The 15,938-nt window shown below is 40.2% G+C and overlaps 1 protein-coding gene across 6 annotated transcripts in view; it reads right to left on the bottom strand.

Moving 5' to 3' along the window:
• The window catches only part of FARP1 (FERM, ARH/RhoGEF and pleckstrin domain protein 1), a 217,393-nt gene that overhangs the window by 166,264 nt on the left and 35,191 nt on the right, over positions 1-15,938 (bottom strand). For 5 of the 6 annotated variants that reach the window (XM_057402081.1, XM_057402086.1, XM_057402083.1 and 2 more), the window contains exon 2: positions 8,817-9,012. In XM_057402081.1, the coding sequence (XP_057258064.1) occupies positions 8,817-8,987 (171 nt within the window). In that variant the 5' untranslated portion in view covers positions 8,988-9,012. Of the gene's footprint in view, positions 1-8,816; positions 9,013-15,157; positions 15,174-15,938 lie in introns of those variants that run through there. The other variant, XM_057402082.1, reaches the window with a different exon arrangement.

Below are 15,938 nucleotides of genomic sequence, written 5' to 3'. Positions count from 1 at the left end.
GATTACAGGTATGCAGCCTACTCCTAAGTCATTCTGAAGGCTTTTAAACTTGGTAACTGGTGGAGCTCCTTTAGTACCAAGATTAGACAAAGACATACTGCTTTAATCACTTTACCGTAGTTGTAGGTTTTTTTAGTTTATTTTAAGCTGGTCAAATTTCACTTCAAAACCACAAAGTATCTTTGGTAAAATCTGAATAGATCATCCCACTTGCAAAAGTTTGGGTACGGGTGAGAATTTCACTATGCCATTGCAGAAAGCATCTCTAGTTCTGTAGTGCAGATGCAGCCTTTAATGGTGATGTTTTTTTCCCCATAGACAGCAACTTTTAATACAAAGACCTAATACTGTGCTGAGGAAGGAGATCATCATCAGAATGAAGTTGGTTGAAGGCTTAGGAGTTACACCCAGAACTCCTGCAGTGCTACTGTTTGTTTGGAGAATACCAATAGCAAGAAATTGAACCAGAAGTTTCAAAGGAGAGGCACAGAGGACAAGGAGGATAAGGAATACAAGGCATGTACTAGTGTTAAGCAAGAAAGGAACGAGAGATAACAACAAGAAAAACATGGAAGTGCTAAAATATGAACCAATCTAAAGTCATATTCACAAACATTTTAAGGGTTGGAGGTATTCCTAACATTTCTCTCCCACCTCTGTGGCTGTGTATTTCCATATCAGCTTTACCCAAGTCTGAACCACTCCTAACATGACCTCTGACAAACACAGAATGACAAACATCCCAAGCCAAAAGGCAAAGCAAGGTCGGATGCAGAGAAAGGAATCAGTAGTAGGCAAATTAACCTGGAGCTAAGTATTGCAACAGGCTGTGTTATCACCAGGCAAAAAATGTTAATACATGACTATATTCAACTGAGAATGAACTGAAAGAGAAATGAATGACAATTTATAACATTTTACTATCCTTTTATCCTGTAGCACTTAAGTCTTCCTTTACACGGATAGCTTTCCATTCTGTTCAAAATAATGGAGGAAAGCAACTGCACATGGATTGCCCAATAAAGGTTCCTTCATTTTTCCAACAGGGGAGAGAACAAATTACAGAGAGATATGCTTTTACTTGCAATTTATGTTCCTGAAATTCACACTGCTCTGAATGGCCATTCATCACACTGTGTGACAGTCACATAGCAGTAGTGCTTTACATACGAGCTCAAGTTTTCTGTCGTTTGCCTAGCCATCTAAATGCCTGGAGTCTTACATGAGATTGTGCTCTTGGCAAAGCGTAACGGTTAGGCTGCATTCCTTTAGCTCTGGACAACACACACATAATTCATGAGAAAGAGGAAGGCAGCTATTTTCTCCCAGAAGCTTATCCTGCTCATTTTTTATGTCTCTCCAGAGCACATGGCCATAAGCAAAGACAACTGGTTTTCATACAGACCTTAAGGAAAGGAACTTAAGCTTGACCACCCTGTGCTGACAAAGAATGGGCTTAAGTAAATCACGGCATGCATTTGCACCACTGCAGCACAGCACCAACATACTCCATAGCATGTTTTATTCTGCAACTTCTCTGATACAACTAGGACAGAGAAAAGCAGCACTACAGCAGGTATAATTCACCCAGCCCAGCACACAAAGCTAGACAGCACTGCCAGCCAACTATGGAGTGCAGAGAAGACTCATGTATCACTTTGGTATGGTTAGAAACTAAGAGGAAACAAAGGAAATTCTGTGGAACAAGTTAGGTGCCTGGATGATAAATGAAGTCTAAGCAATTGCCCTACACTCCCCTTAGAGGGATATACAAGCAACTCCAGAGAGCAATTAATCTCATCCTAAAATACGTGTTTGAGACAGGCATGATGAACAGCCTGTTGAAGGTACTATGTTTTCACCCTAACTATGAAGAGTGATTATCTGAGGCTTTGACATCAAGTTTTAAAATCTTTAAAGCCAGAAGGGATGAACCCCAGTCTCAGAGCAAAGGAAGGAAGCACACAGCAGACAGTTCAGCTCCCCTCCTTCCTCTGACCAGAGGCAGAACATCCCTCCCATTGACCCTGAAACAGGAAACGCAGTCCTAGCAGAATCAGCCTTCACTTCTGACACCAGCGACCCACTCACCCATACGTGTACACTTTGAAGAGGAGAGATGGCAAACACCTCCCACCGTTCCATGGAAAACTACCATCTCCAAACAGGGTGGCCAAGAGGAACACCCCATGGCTGAGGACGGATCCCATGCTCCCCCCACAAAGCATCAATCCAGCCTCAATAGTACTGTGCAAACCAACTTAAAAGACAGACATGGTTAGAATTAACAGCATGCTTTCACTGACCCCTTCAGCTAGGGCACCAGGGCTCAGAAACACTCACACACTGCCTCTTCATCCATGGCTGCTCTTCCCTGTACCAGCTCTATCCTCTGCTTTGTACCAGCTCACCCACTGGTGCATGACTTGGTAAGTCAGCTGAACCATGAGAGGTGAAAAGGTGTTTTTTGAGAAGTCTTCCCTGATTACAAGTTAGGCTAATTCATTCAAGGAAATTACACCCATTTCCCAGTTACCTTCAAATAACATCAATCCAGTCTGAAAATGCACTGGATCTGTTGGCGCTTAAAATTATATTCCCCACTTATTCCGTTCAGCCTACAGAATATTGTAACAAAGAAATCAGCAGCTCAAGCAGCCTGCTGCCTCAGGTTACAGAAGTTTGCTTGTGGATTATTCTCTCCCCCATTTTGAAAAGCACATAGATCATTAACATAAGTCACTGAAATTCCCTGCCTTTCAACAAGGACATTCTAATCATTTGTCAACAGAAATCACAGTTTACTGGCTATCTACGACTAATCTTCTGCTGAGAAAAATGCACCTGATGTGTTTCAGAATTACAGGGTAAAAAAATGCTTTTCTTCTTGTAATTTCAGGAGATCTAGCAGGGTTGCTGTGACAATAATGAATATTTAAATGCCTGATATTAATTGGAAATAGTCTGACAGTGACAGCCAAATAATTTCAAGCACAAGAAGAAAAAGTCTCAAACTGATGAGTAACTGACATTTGACCTCCTGTTCACTTCCTAAGCTGGAAAAAAATGCAATTCATATTGAAGTTGAAGCTGGCTAAGAAGGCATAAACCACTGTTTCATGCTTCTGCACTGCCTTACTGTCTAATGCTCTTATAAAATTGTTTTATTCACTGGTTATAATGGCATATTGAGGAGAAGGGTAAATACCTAGGACAAAGCAATTACGGTAACCCATAAATGTTACAGAAAATAATTTAAACATTTATAAAACCGTGGCTGAAATGTCAAATTTAACAGAGTAACACAATGCTTGTGCAAATTTATAACAAAGCATGTGCAATCTTTTTTATTAAGTACCAAGACTTCTTCATATTAAAGTTTTCCTGGCACTCTTACAAGGGCCTAAAGTTGGTGGGGAGTACACTTAATAGAAGGCATCTTCCCCACAAAGAGAATATAAGCCATCATTATATGGCTGCACACACAAACAAAACCAGCCAAACAAAAAAACCCACCCAGAATGTTAGCCTTAAGGAACTGTGCCCCATCAGGATTATGAAGTCCTCTCTGAAAATCTGGGATTCAAGGCATGGAAATTCCCTGCCAAAGTACTACATCTGAACTCCCGTGGAAGATAAAAATGCTGTAGACCAAGACCATTTGGTCTTTTTTCTCAGATAACCTAAAGAGAAGGAAGCCTTTCTCTTCTGAGAGAAAAGTAAATTGAAATGAAATGTTTACAACTGATGTTTACTAAGGATTATACCCTCACCCTGCTTTTTATTAAGAGACTTCTGTTGCTTAAGAAACCTGGTGTTAATCCCTCAAAGTGGATGACATTTTCCAACCCTGCATATTTCACAAGGCTTGAACACATTCAGAGGGAAAGAAAGTTGACATAAGACAAAACAGATGTTTAATGAACTTGAGTAGTCTGACAGGCAGGTTTTGGTCTTTCCAAAAGACTGCCACAAAAAAGGAAGCAACTATTTTCTTACAGACACAATAAAGAGGACTTTGGTTTGGTTTAATTAAAGAGACCAGATGCTAACTAGAAGAATCCTTACCCCCTGTGATTTACTTTGATCTCACCTTTGATGCTAATGAGAAAGAAACAACTCCGACTTTCTATTTAGTATCAGCAGTATCATTCCAGTCACATCAGTGTCATACACCCAAAGAGCAGAACATGATCAGTGACAAACAACATGTCAGTCAGGATTAAACCTGGTCTGAGTCACCAAATCATTCTACAGCAGTCTACCATGAGAATCAGTCTTCAGCATTACCTAGAAAGGAACACTGACTCTTTCTGCTTAGAAGTTTCAAAGCAGATTATTTCTAGCACTGAAACAACTATAAAAGTAAATATAATATAAATGGCCTAATCACTAAACATTAAATGGTTTTCCTTCCCAGAATGATCTGCAGTAGATGCAACCATCAGTTACTTTTACTGTTTCTTAAAAGCTGTTTTTCACTTAAACTATAGTTTGAATCTACAGAGGAAACTGTACTAGAACAAACATAAGAAAATCCCTAAGTTTTACTATGATTATATGGAATTGATCCATAGAAACACAGGTAGAAATAAAGCCAGAGCAAAATCAAGCAGAACTGTACATCTCCACCCTCTCTTGTATAGTACACAACTTCTATTTGGCCATGTTGGGTTTTGCAAGTCTTACGGTAGAGGTGTCTACCTTTCAAAATACCCAAGATCTATCTATATGATTATCATTATGTGTACAAGGGTGAAAAAAATGTTCTTCCTCCTTCACATTAGTCATTTTAGCTAAAGCTGTTGCCTTCTTACCTACCAGAATGGGACTGTATTTGCTCATTCTAGCACGTAGTCATAACTCAGCCAAACACTAGCTAAAACAGACTGCTGTATTTTGGACGTCTGCAGTCTTCAGTCAGCATATCTAACTAATTTTTCAGTAAATACAGCCAAACTGGAAATTAGAAACAAAAAGCAAGAGACAAAAATCTCTTCCACACTTGCACAGAACCTCTCCACAAAGCTAACACATCACCAAGGACTGCAAGTGTTGAATGATCATGACCCTTCAACTCATGGCCTTATTTTCAGGCGCTAATCACCTACAACTGCAGCTGAAGCCAGCTCTTGTCTGAGAGTTCACAATAAGACTCAAACTAAAGGTACAGTCATAAAAAGCTGAATAACTTAAAAGGGGGAAGCATATTCTTCACAATTTATCTCCGCATAGCAGAATAGACAAAAATGTGCTCAAAAAGATATTTGATGAATCTTATATTTTCCTTTTATGTTAAAGGCAGGAAATGAAAACTGAAAGTAATACAATCTTTTTTTTTTTAAGCAGCAGTGCCTACCTTTCCCCCACCTCCCCAAGCATCTGTATTTGCTTGAAAAGAATCACGCAACCAGCAAACTGGACATGCGTAAAAGACCCAGGATCATCTGTTCAAGCTTTCACTGGCTTTTTGGAATATAGGAATGTTTGGAAATTCCACAATGAAACAGCAAGCAACATATAAGAATTTTCATATGTACCCTTCCTTTTACAATACTGCATTTGCCAAAGGTGGAGGAATAGGCCCTGCATTGTGTTTCCCATTTTTCAAGTCTCCCATACAAACTCTCTCCATACACTTTATGGATTCCTTTCCTGGCAAAAAAATACCATCTACAGGCCCACATGAAACCATGTGGATCTTTTTCTCTTTAGGCTTCTGAGAAGGTAATATGATGAGCCAAACACGGTGCAATTGTATAGCATCAAAACACTAACACAAATAGAATTAATTTCCCTTTGAAGGACAAATGACACAAGAGCTACTTCACTTTTAAACAGCCCAAAAAGCAGCAGCACTGGGGAGGGAGCAAAAGTAGGTCATGCTTTTCTCCTGTTTTGTTACATACAGACCAGACACAGAAATCCAGAGGATTTTGCTCTAATAAAAACTATTCATCTGCATATGATGGGAAAGAAAAAAAAGTAAAAAAAGGAAAACCCAACACACAAAACCCAACAAACAAAAAACCTAACACACATCCTCCCCAACCAAAACCACAACCAACTAACCCAAAAAAACACCACATAGATAAGATCTTAACCCAGTTTTAGCTAAGGGAGACCCGGGTGCTGGTGAACCTGTAAGAGAAGAAATTGTAGGAGTACCAAGGAACGAGGACTAGACAGATGGTCAGTCCCAACTACTTCACTGCTTCCCCCATACTCAGGAAGAAGTAATACCTGTATCTGTTTTTATCTATTCTCAGAGATCATGAACAAATGATAAACTGGCATGACTTAAACTTCATGCTGTCCTGTAAGACACCATAGAAGCAGCGATAAAACCACTCAAAGTTTGGCCCATTTGCTAACAGAGAAAAGATCATCCAGTAAAATTCCTGTAACTCCAGGAAACACAAACCCTGCTCAGTTTATACTTCTATCTCACTTTATACTTCTATTTGGGAAGGCGTTTTAATAACCATGGCACCTCAAGTCTTGGAAAGAGTAGTTCAGACCTTCAACCACACAAAACACCTTTAACTCTCCATTGGAAAGCAAGCTCACAGATGTGCTTAGGCATGTAAGTTTAACATCCTCTGCCCACAGCACACTTGCTGCTCCCAAAATATTTTGTTGAAATGGTGTCATTTTCTTTTTCTGTGTATATTGCACCCATCTGGCTAAAATGAGCAAGCTTATATATGGGAACATGGGTTTTCCAACATGAATAAACATCTCAATTTCAATGTATTAAAAGTTTTTCAGTTTTGTGAGATGGGACTATAAAAAAATAACAAACAAGAACCTTTTAGAGCAGACTGACAATTATGTGTATTGCTCCATTTGACTATGCATACTTTAAAGATAAAAGGTTTTAGGAAGCTACACTAAGAGACTTATAATCTAAGCATCCTGCAAGTTTCACCACAAGTTCTGACTTTTAAATCAACTAGGTATTCCTTGAATAGAGGTAGTTAAAAAAAAAGCCTCAGAAAATAATCATATCTCAGTGATGTTAAGAAAGAGTTATTTAAACCCAAGTCTTCCAGGTGTTCCTGAAGTTGGAAAACAAAAACTAATGTTGATCTCTTCTAACACTGAAGAGCAAAATAATACTGTTTTCTCAAACTCCCAGAAGCAAAGCTGGAGTTATACGGATGCACTGCTTCTGCACATTACTTATGCTTGCTTCTAAACAATTTAATGACAGGCACCTGATCTCAAAGTGGTTCCTACTAAGTGTTTGTTAAATAGAATTATTAATTCTTATAAATTGTATGTCATTTCCAAAGTATGGTGAAGTAGCAGCTGGGGAGAGGAAAAAAAACTTGTATCTGGGATAATAAGGATATTTGTACCATGTAAGATAAGCAGCACAACTTCCATTAGCATATGATAATTTAAACTAGAACTACACTTTTCAACAGAGATGATTACCTAAAGACTGCTAATTTTAGTCTGTTTGCTGTGGATATCTGATATTCTGAAGGGCATAAAAGCATAATAAGTTGCTACATACATTAGCATTTAACTTGATGACTTCGGTGCACACCTACCTGCCAGTCCAGAGGACTTTCTATTACAACAAAATCTGAGATTGAACACACAGTTGTAATTGTGTCACAAACAGCAGGAGAGAGCAGTCCAAAAAGCATGTGCATGTACATAGAAAAAACAGACAAGCAAAACCTTATAAACAGGTAAATTTGTTTTCTTTTTTTAAATGAGGATTTTCCTAATCAGAATTCCTTCATCTCTAATATAGGAATAACATTTCCAGTGACGACCATAAGTGTTTTCACAGATCACTATATGTGTAAGATCCATGTACCTCACTGGTAACTCTCCATTTCACAGAAGGGAAAACTGACCCAAAGAAGGCATGGGAGTTACCATAGCTACATAAAATTCAAGTTACAAAGGATGAAATTTGAACTCAGGTTTCCAGTTTCCTATTCCCTGAACCCTGCGGACTTTGAAAAATACACATTCCAGTACGTTTTCATAACAGCAGCAATGCGCAGCAACCTTACACGTTAATTACTTAAGCATGACATGTTAAAATCATCAGTGGTTACTAACAGCCAGATAATGTAAAACAGAATCGGTCTTTGTATCAAAACTAACCCAAACTGAGGTGTCCCTGTCCATGGCAGTGGGGTTGGAACTAGATGATCTTAAGGTCCTTTCCAACACTAACGTTTCTATGATTCTATGATTCTGATCACACTCATAAAAGCAGTAGTAACTCTGTTTCCTTAGCAAGTACAAACCTAAATTAAATTGAGAGTGGTATAGAAAAATTTTAGATGAGATTGCTTTGATTTTAGCTTGCACTCAATGTGTGTGAGAGCACTTGGTACCTGCGAGAGTGGTACAAATTAGTGAAGTTTCAAGTTTGATTTCAAGTTACTGTCCTAAGGACTTGCCAGAGGAAAAGAAAAAATTCTGTACAGATCTGTGATTTACTGGATCAAGAGCAAACACCATCCAGGAAATATATCAACTGTTCAGAAAGCAGAGGAAACCACTGGTGTAATACTGGAACTAAAAACAAAACACCAAGAAATCACACCTCTTCTGAAGCTGTTCAAACAAACGGAATAAATAATTGCAATTTACAGTTCACTGTTTAATGTTATTCTATTGCACCATCATCAATTTAACGCTGATATAACAGCCATTTTCTCCACAACATGAATTCAACAGCCAAGGGATCACAGTTGAAATAAGACATGAACTGGTTTGAAAACGTGTGCTTTTAGAAAAGCCTGAATAATCTTTGACCACCCCAACCTCCATGTCCTTACCGGAATGTCAAAAGTTTCTTGTGTGTCATCCAGCATCTGAATTTTGATGGAGACAAGTTTTCCTGGAGGTGTCATAGGTGGTTTCTGTCCATGCTCCAAGGTACTGATCCCAGCATTTTCCTGAGCTCCTAACCGGGATCCTGCTGTTGGTTTCTGCTCGGTTTCACCCATGTTTAGAAAAACACGTTTCTTATATCTGATAAAAGAATAAGGATAAAGAAGACCATATAGATAAGGGGCTTTGCACATAAGCATTATGGTATATATACTTACAGCTAATAAACCACGTGATCATTAACATGAAGTAATAACCATTGTGATTTTGTTCTTTTCAATGTCTCATAAGAAGGCAAGAAAATCAGGCAGCCTCTGTACTTAAGAAAAAAATAAAACCCACAAGCTCATCACCTGCTGGTGGTAAGGCTGACAGACTGAGTATAGTACTGCACCATCGGAAAATACTCCTTTTCTCCTGGAAAAGGAAATGAGACCACACTGGAAACAGAGCATGACAGAACCCAGGTTTCAATGAATTATGCTAATTGTTATGTATTTATGAATGAGGAAGGAGAGGAAAGCAGTTGGCACAACTCATCACTTGCCAGCCACCACTCCCTCCTGGCTATAATCAGCATTTTTTTTCATTAGTCCTCCCAGCCTTCTCTGGCCCTTAGCAGCTGCCACCTTGCCTAAGGGTCTGCAATGCATGAAAGCAAAAGGGATACAAGATGACCCCAGTAATATGGCCCAAACATTTTGTGTATTCTGGGGACCAGTATTACTCTAAAACCCAAAACATAGCTTGATCCCACTGACAGACCAAGGACTATGAGGATGTGCTACTGGGAAGGCCAAAAACTATCCAGAGCAAAAACACAGATTGGGAAAGGCACAGGAAATCCTATTTCCCACAAAGCCCTGTAAGTGGGAGGGTAACACCAAGGAACAAACCTTCCTTGCTGTGCTAGGGGAAGGCTACACCTGCACCAGCTCTCTGAGTGTGGATAAGCTCTCTCAGCTTCATATCCATGGAAAGCAACCTCAGAAACCAGCACACTAATTTTGCTCCCATGCAACTTTTGTACCACGTTATACAGGACATTTCATAGAATTATAGAATCGTTAGGGTTGGAAAGGACCTTAAGATCATCAAGTTCCAACCCTGCTGCCATGGGCAGGGACACCTCACACTAAATCGTATCACCCAAGGCCTCGTCCAACCTGGTCTTGAACACTGCTGGGGATGGAGCATTCACAACCTCCCTGGGCAACCTATTCCAGTGCCTCACCACCCTAACATGAAAAAACTTCCTTCTTATATCCAATCTAAACTTCCCCTGTTTAAGTTTTAACCCCTTACCCCTTGTCCCGTCCCTAATGAAAAGTCCCTCTCCAGCATCCCTATAGGCCCCCTTCAGACCCTGGAAGGCTGCTCTGAGGTCTCCACGCAGCCTTCTCTTCTCCAGTCTGAACAGCCCCAACTTTCTCAGCCTGTCTTCATACAGGAGGTCCTCCAGTCCCCTGATCATCCTCGTGGCCCTTCTCTGGACTTGTTCCAACAGTTCCATGTCCTGTTTATGTTGAGGACACCAGAACTGCACACAATACTCCAATTTCTACTAAATTCTATCCTAAAACAGGAGCAGAGCTACAATGGTGGTTCAGTGTGATTTTTCATTAACTGGCACAAGTTTGAACCTCCTTTTTTAATTCAAGGACTATTAGTTTTACTTGTCAAACATTACACATCATACCAGAATTTTATTTCACTTCATCCCCCTGCCTTTTGACACTCTGGCTGGGTTTCTGATGAAACCCACTGCTACTGCCTGTTTATCTTTCTTGGTAATTGCATTTTCATTCTGCATGACTTTTATATGCTGATCAATGACCATTAAAAAAATGAAAACAAACATGCAGCATACAGAAAGAATGGAAATTTAGCCTTCCAGGTGAACAGAGGCACAAGAAAGAGTACTGCCAATCACTGACTGGCCTTAACTCTGAGGTTACAACTATTGAGAAGCCTATGGGAAAAAAAGGAAGCACAAGGTAGCCTATGTATTAGTGAATCCATCACCAGTTCTACAGTATACTATAAAGAACAGTGCCAGGTGATAAGACACCAGTCCCCTCCTCAAGGACAGAACAAAAACAGTCCTGTCTTCAGCAGGATATACTGTTTAGTACACATCATTCTTCCATGTCCTGACTAATGTGTTCCCACAGCTTTTTTACATATCAAGAAGCTTGGAGTAAAAAAATTTACAACACCACTTTGACTAAAAGAAGTGTTAGCTGAGAAGGAAGGGAATGAAAAATTAGGGATCACACACTTCTACATATCAGCTCAACAGGTACAGTAAGTGCCAACAAGAAAGCTACAGCTGGAGCTAGGAACTCCAGAAGAAGACACCAAGCTCAATATAACAAGACTCCAGGCCTATTTACAAATAAATCTGATTTTCCTGCATGTGAAGTACACAGGAGCATTTAAAAAGGTAACACAGGCACCCAGGCTGGAAGTGCCATTACACACAAAGATACTGATCAATATTCCTGTTAAGTCCAAAGCTGTTTTAAGAGCTCTTCTGAAGTCACCACATCCCACAGACAGCATCAGCACAGCAGAAAGGACCTCTACCATTCCTATGTTACTACAGCAGATTTTGGCTAGGTACAGACTTTTAAAGAAGACGAACAGGAAATCTGTTCTTTCCATTAAATCCTAAACATAGGAATCAATCCAATCATTTCAAGGATACCATTAAATAATAACACAAGGAAATATTACAGAGCTTGAACCTTTCGATAAACGTTCTTCTGACTGGATGATGTAGTGGCCCACACACACATTTGGATAGGCCTATAAACTTAGTGAAGCAAGGCAAAAAGACAAATTTTGGAGCAAAAAACATCATGGAGGAAAGGTACAAGCCAAACCACTCCATATATACAGCTGAGAGGTTTTTTATTAACAGTTAGTAACATTGAAACTCTTGTAATTATATTATTTAATACACACATGCTTCCATTTGGAAGCAAAGATCTGAGAAGTACTGGACTCCCTCATCACATGCATCTGCTACTTAGAAAACTAAAAGCAGACCTTTCCTTTTTTAATCTGTATGTATAAACATCAGCATGCTGCATTGGACATGATTTAAGTTGTTTTTTTTTTTCTGTATGACGCTAGCTTCACTGTGGTGCTGTCATAACATCAGCACAAAAGCTTTATTATGCCTGTATGTAAGAGGCCTTAAAAATTATTACAATTGCCCCCTCTAAAATAATGCAGGGCATCGGTCAAGCTGCATACCTTTCTCCAAATCACTCTGAATCTAGAAGACAGTGAACTAAGGTCACAGAATGCAACAGAAGAGTATTAAGCAAATATTGAGCAAACTTGGGGAGATGAGGATACCTAACATCTGTCACATGAGAAGAAGGATCAAGTTTGGAAGAAGATGGAGAATTTTAAAGAGCCTCTAGTAGAAAGACAAAGTTGATTAACTAGGGAGGGTATTATCACGGAATCACAGAATGGTTTGGGTTGTACAGTACCTTAAAGCCATCTGGTTCCAACCCCCCTGCCATGGGCAGGGACACCTTCCACTAGACCAGGTTGCTCAAAGCCCCATCCAACCTGGCCTTGAACAGTGCCAGGGATGGGGCAGCCACAGTTTCTCTGGGCAACCTGTGCCAGTGCCTCACCACCCTCATAATAAAGAGCTTCTTTATAATATCTAATTTAAATCTACTCTCTTATTAACAGAGAAGAAACAGCAGTGGCCACCAGACCCTAACACATGCAGCCCTAAGCAAAACGTAAGTGAAAGTAGACAACCCGTACAGGATCAATAGGAGCAGCAAATAAAAAGGACTCATCTGAACACTGAAAATTATGAGTTTCTGCCTGTTCTTTTTGACAGCTGGTAAAATGCAAGCCAAGATCACATCTATCATTTCTGCTGCAGATTTGCCCTTCTCAGTACTGCTGTAGCATCTGCAAAGATGCAGAGACACCATCTGCAGAGAGCTAACCTGCATTCTGACCTGTGTGAGGAGTTACCTGAGACAGCAGAGCTGCCAGTGGAAGAGCCTTGGCACTTTCTGCTCCTACCCAGCTCCCACCCATGCAGTCCTGCCTGATGCTGTGCATTGACACTGCGCATTGCCACTCAGCCTCCTTCAATGCACTGTTCTAACCCAAAAGAAAATGGTTCAGTGTTTTGTTCTCTGCTGGATAAGCAAATTAGATTGGCCTCAGCAGGCTGGCAAACCCAAGGCCAGGGTAAGCTCAGCCCAGCCAGCTGCTGGCAGGCCACTAGACTGGCTCAAGCCGTCTCACCTAACTGGCACGCAAATCTACAACTGCTATTAGTTAGATTAGTAAACCTGTTCTTGTCCTAATCACATGTTAATAATCCTTTTACAGAGATACTAAATGCTTAGATGACAATTTTAAGTTCCACAGATACTGGCCATGATGTAGTTCAGCATAGAGCTGTTTTAGCCTTCCATGTTCAAAACAGGCAAATTTTATAGCATTGGAAAGGTTCAGGCCAATTACAATTTCCACGTATTTTTCTCTGGCAGGATGAAGAAAACAAACTGACTTAGTGTAAAGTGAACTAGGAGTTTAAACAGCGCTTTGGGAGGGAAGGGGGGAATGTGAAAAAGGGATTACAAAAATTACAAAGTACTGAGGAAAAGAGAAGCAATAATACACTGTTAGAAATGTGAGCACAGCTCATGTTGGAATAGATACTAATCCTATTTGTTAACTGCTCTGCTCCCCTAGATCAGGCCATGAGGTCTGGACATTTGATGCAAGAGGTTCCTAGAGACTCCTGTTACAAGGGAAGAACAGTACCAGGTATTTAGGCTTTTTCCACTTCTTTTGCTTTGCTTAAACACATTTTCACAGCATGAAACAGAAGGCATCACACTGTTCACTATATGCCTTTCAAAGGTGGGGAAGCCTCAGGCACAGTGGGATGACGTGACTGGCCTGTAAAGTCACTGAGCAGAGCAGCTACAGAGCTAAAGCTGCAACCAGGGCCTCCCAGTTGCCTGCCCGTGGTGTCCCAGATCATATGGAATGAAACGTTTGAAAGAGATTACAAAGTAACCAATATAACACCAGATGAGATGCCTCAAACTGACTCAATGGCTTACAAACGATCTTTAAAGTCTAGGAAGGCACCAGAGGACTACAAAGGAACAAATTCAGTCCAGATATTCAGAAGGATAATGAACATAAAGCAGCAAGGAGAAAGAAGGGCAATCCAGACAAACTTTTTGCACATGCTTTTAACTCTCAGCTTCTTGTAAAACTTTTGGAGAGCCTCAGCTGTGGAGAGGACTACAGTGAATACTGTAGCTAACACTCCTGTCAAGTACGCATCTTCAATTTCAAGCACTTTCAGTTTTGCAGGAAAACATACTACTTGACAAACTGGAGTTAGCTTTTGGAATCACAGTAATCAAGTTATAAGGAAGACAAGGTAATACGCACAGGTCACATGCGGAGGGCAAGAGGAACGTGAATTTCAGACTGAAACTAAATTCAGTCTGGAATGATGGGGAACAGACCAAGCACCAAAGCAGGTCAGGCTTTTGTACTTTGTGAAGAATTATCCCGGTTAATTTCCACAAGTCCACGGCAGAGGTGTACAAAGCAAGTGCGGTGAAAACTTTCAAGTCAACTACTATCTGGTGAGTCTTTGGCAGTTTCTCATGGGAGAATATTAAAGATTTGTCAGAAAATCTTCTTTTGATTTTCTTAAGGAACTACCAAAACCCACAAACAGCTGCCTCACTAACACAAAGTTTATGCAGGGAGTTTGGAACTAGATGATCTTTAAGGTCCCTTTCAACCCAAACCATCACATGATTCTGTGCTTCATGTTACTCCACACAGAACCTCATACACCCTTGACATTACCCAAAGGTCCTCACAAAGAAAATAATACATTAGAAATCTGACATAAACCCAGAAGTTTTTCATTAGGCTAATGGACCTGCATTTTTGTGAAGCAAAGAAATTTGACACCAAAAGCTCTTAACAGAAAAATAGCTCAAGCTTGAAGGGCAGTAGTAAAGACACAGGTGCTGAGTGTCTGCTTCTCTGCTCACACTCAGCAGGCTAAACTCGGTTGCTCAGCCTCTAATGAACATGTTGCAGCTGAAGGTGGTCGATGGATTTGTGTTCAGATTCCTGTCTGCCCTTTCTGCTCACATATGCAATATTCACATAGAGAAGGACGCATTATAAAAAGCCAGTTCTTCTGTACCATTGGGCTGTCTTCTGGAATTAGAAAAAAAAAAAAAATTACCATTATAAATTATGGCTGCTTCATGAAGTCAAAATTAGGGAGGGTATAGTTGAGGTATGGTCAAGAAGACCAGCATTAGCGGTTCATGTCTGGTCCCTTGTACAGTCAGTGGAGAACAGGATGAAGGGGGAGCTCCTTAACTGGGCTTAATTTCTAAACACACACTTATTTTCCCTGTCTCTAAAGACACAAAAATTAACCTCTTCAAACCTGCCTTCCCAAAAAACCACCATGGCTGACTAACTGTTGCAAGTCTCAGAACTGGATACCTTAGAATTCTGGAGACTTCCTAAAATTTGCAGCAATAAGAAATGCCCTCAATGAAGGCATCCATATATGGATGCGGATAATTCATTCTCTCATGAAAATAAAGATAGCCCATGAAGTTGCCCATCTTATTCAGACTCTGAAAATACCTAAATCACACAGTCTTACCCTTTAACTCGCTATGGTCATACAGATGGACAGACTAAGTACTCAGAGCTGTTAAAACCAAAACAGCTAGAACATGAAACCAATGTAAAATTTAGGGACCTAAGCAATAAGTAACACAAAGCTTTAGAAACTCAAACTATTCAGTATGCTGATAATACAGCCTGAAATCTAGGATAATGAACACTTATGTATGTACAGACCAAAAAAACCTCTTGCAAGCCTATCAGTACAGCATTCAGAGGGCCTGCATTCATAACTGCTTCTACCTTTAGGGCCATTCACTACCAACTGGAGCTCATTTATCTTCATTGCATTCAGGTCCTCAAGCTGTCTGCAATTCTGTGGC

The sequence above is a fragment of the Pezoporus wallicus genome, unplaced genomic scaffold (genome assembly GCF_028554395.1).
Source record: "Pezoporus wallicus isolate ANWC-B61680 ecotype Strahan unplaced genomic scaffold, APGP_CSIRO_Pwel_v1 contig_6520, whole genome shotgun sequence".
NCBI lineage: Eukaryota > Metazoa > Chordata > Aves > Psittaciformes > Psittacidae > Pezoporus > Pezoporus wallicus.
The sequence above is the reverse complement of the archived record's forward strand: the minus strand, read 5'-3'. Positions and strand labels throughout refer to the sequence as shown.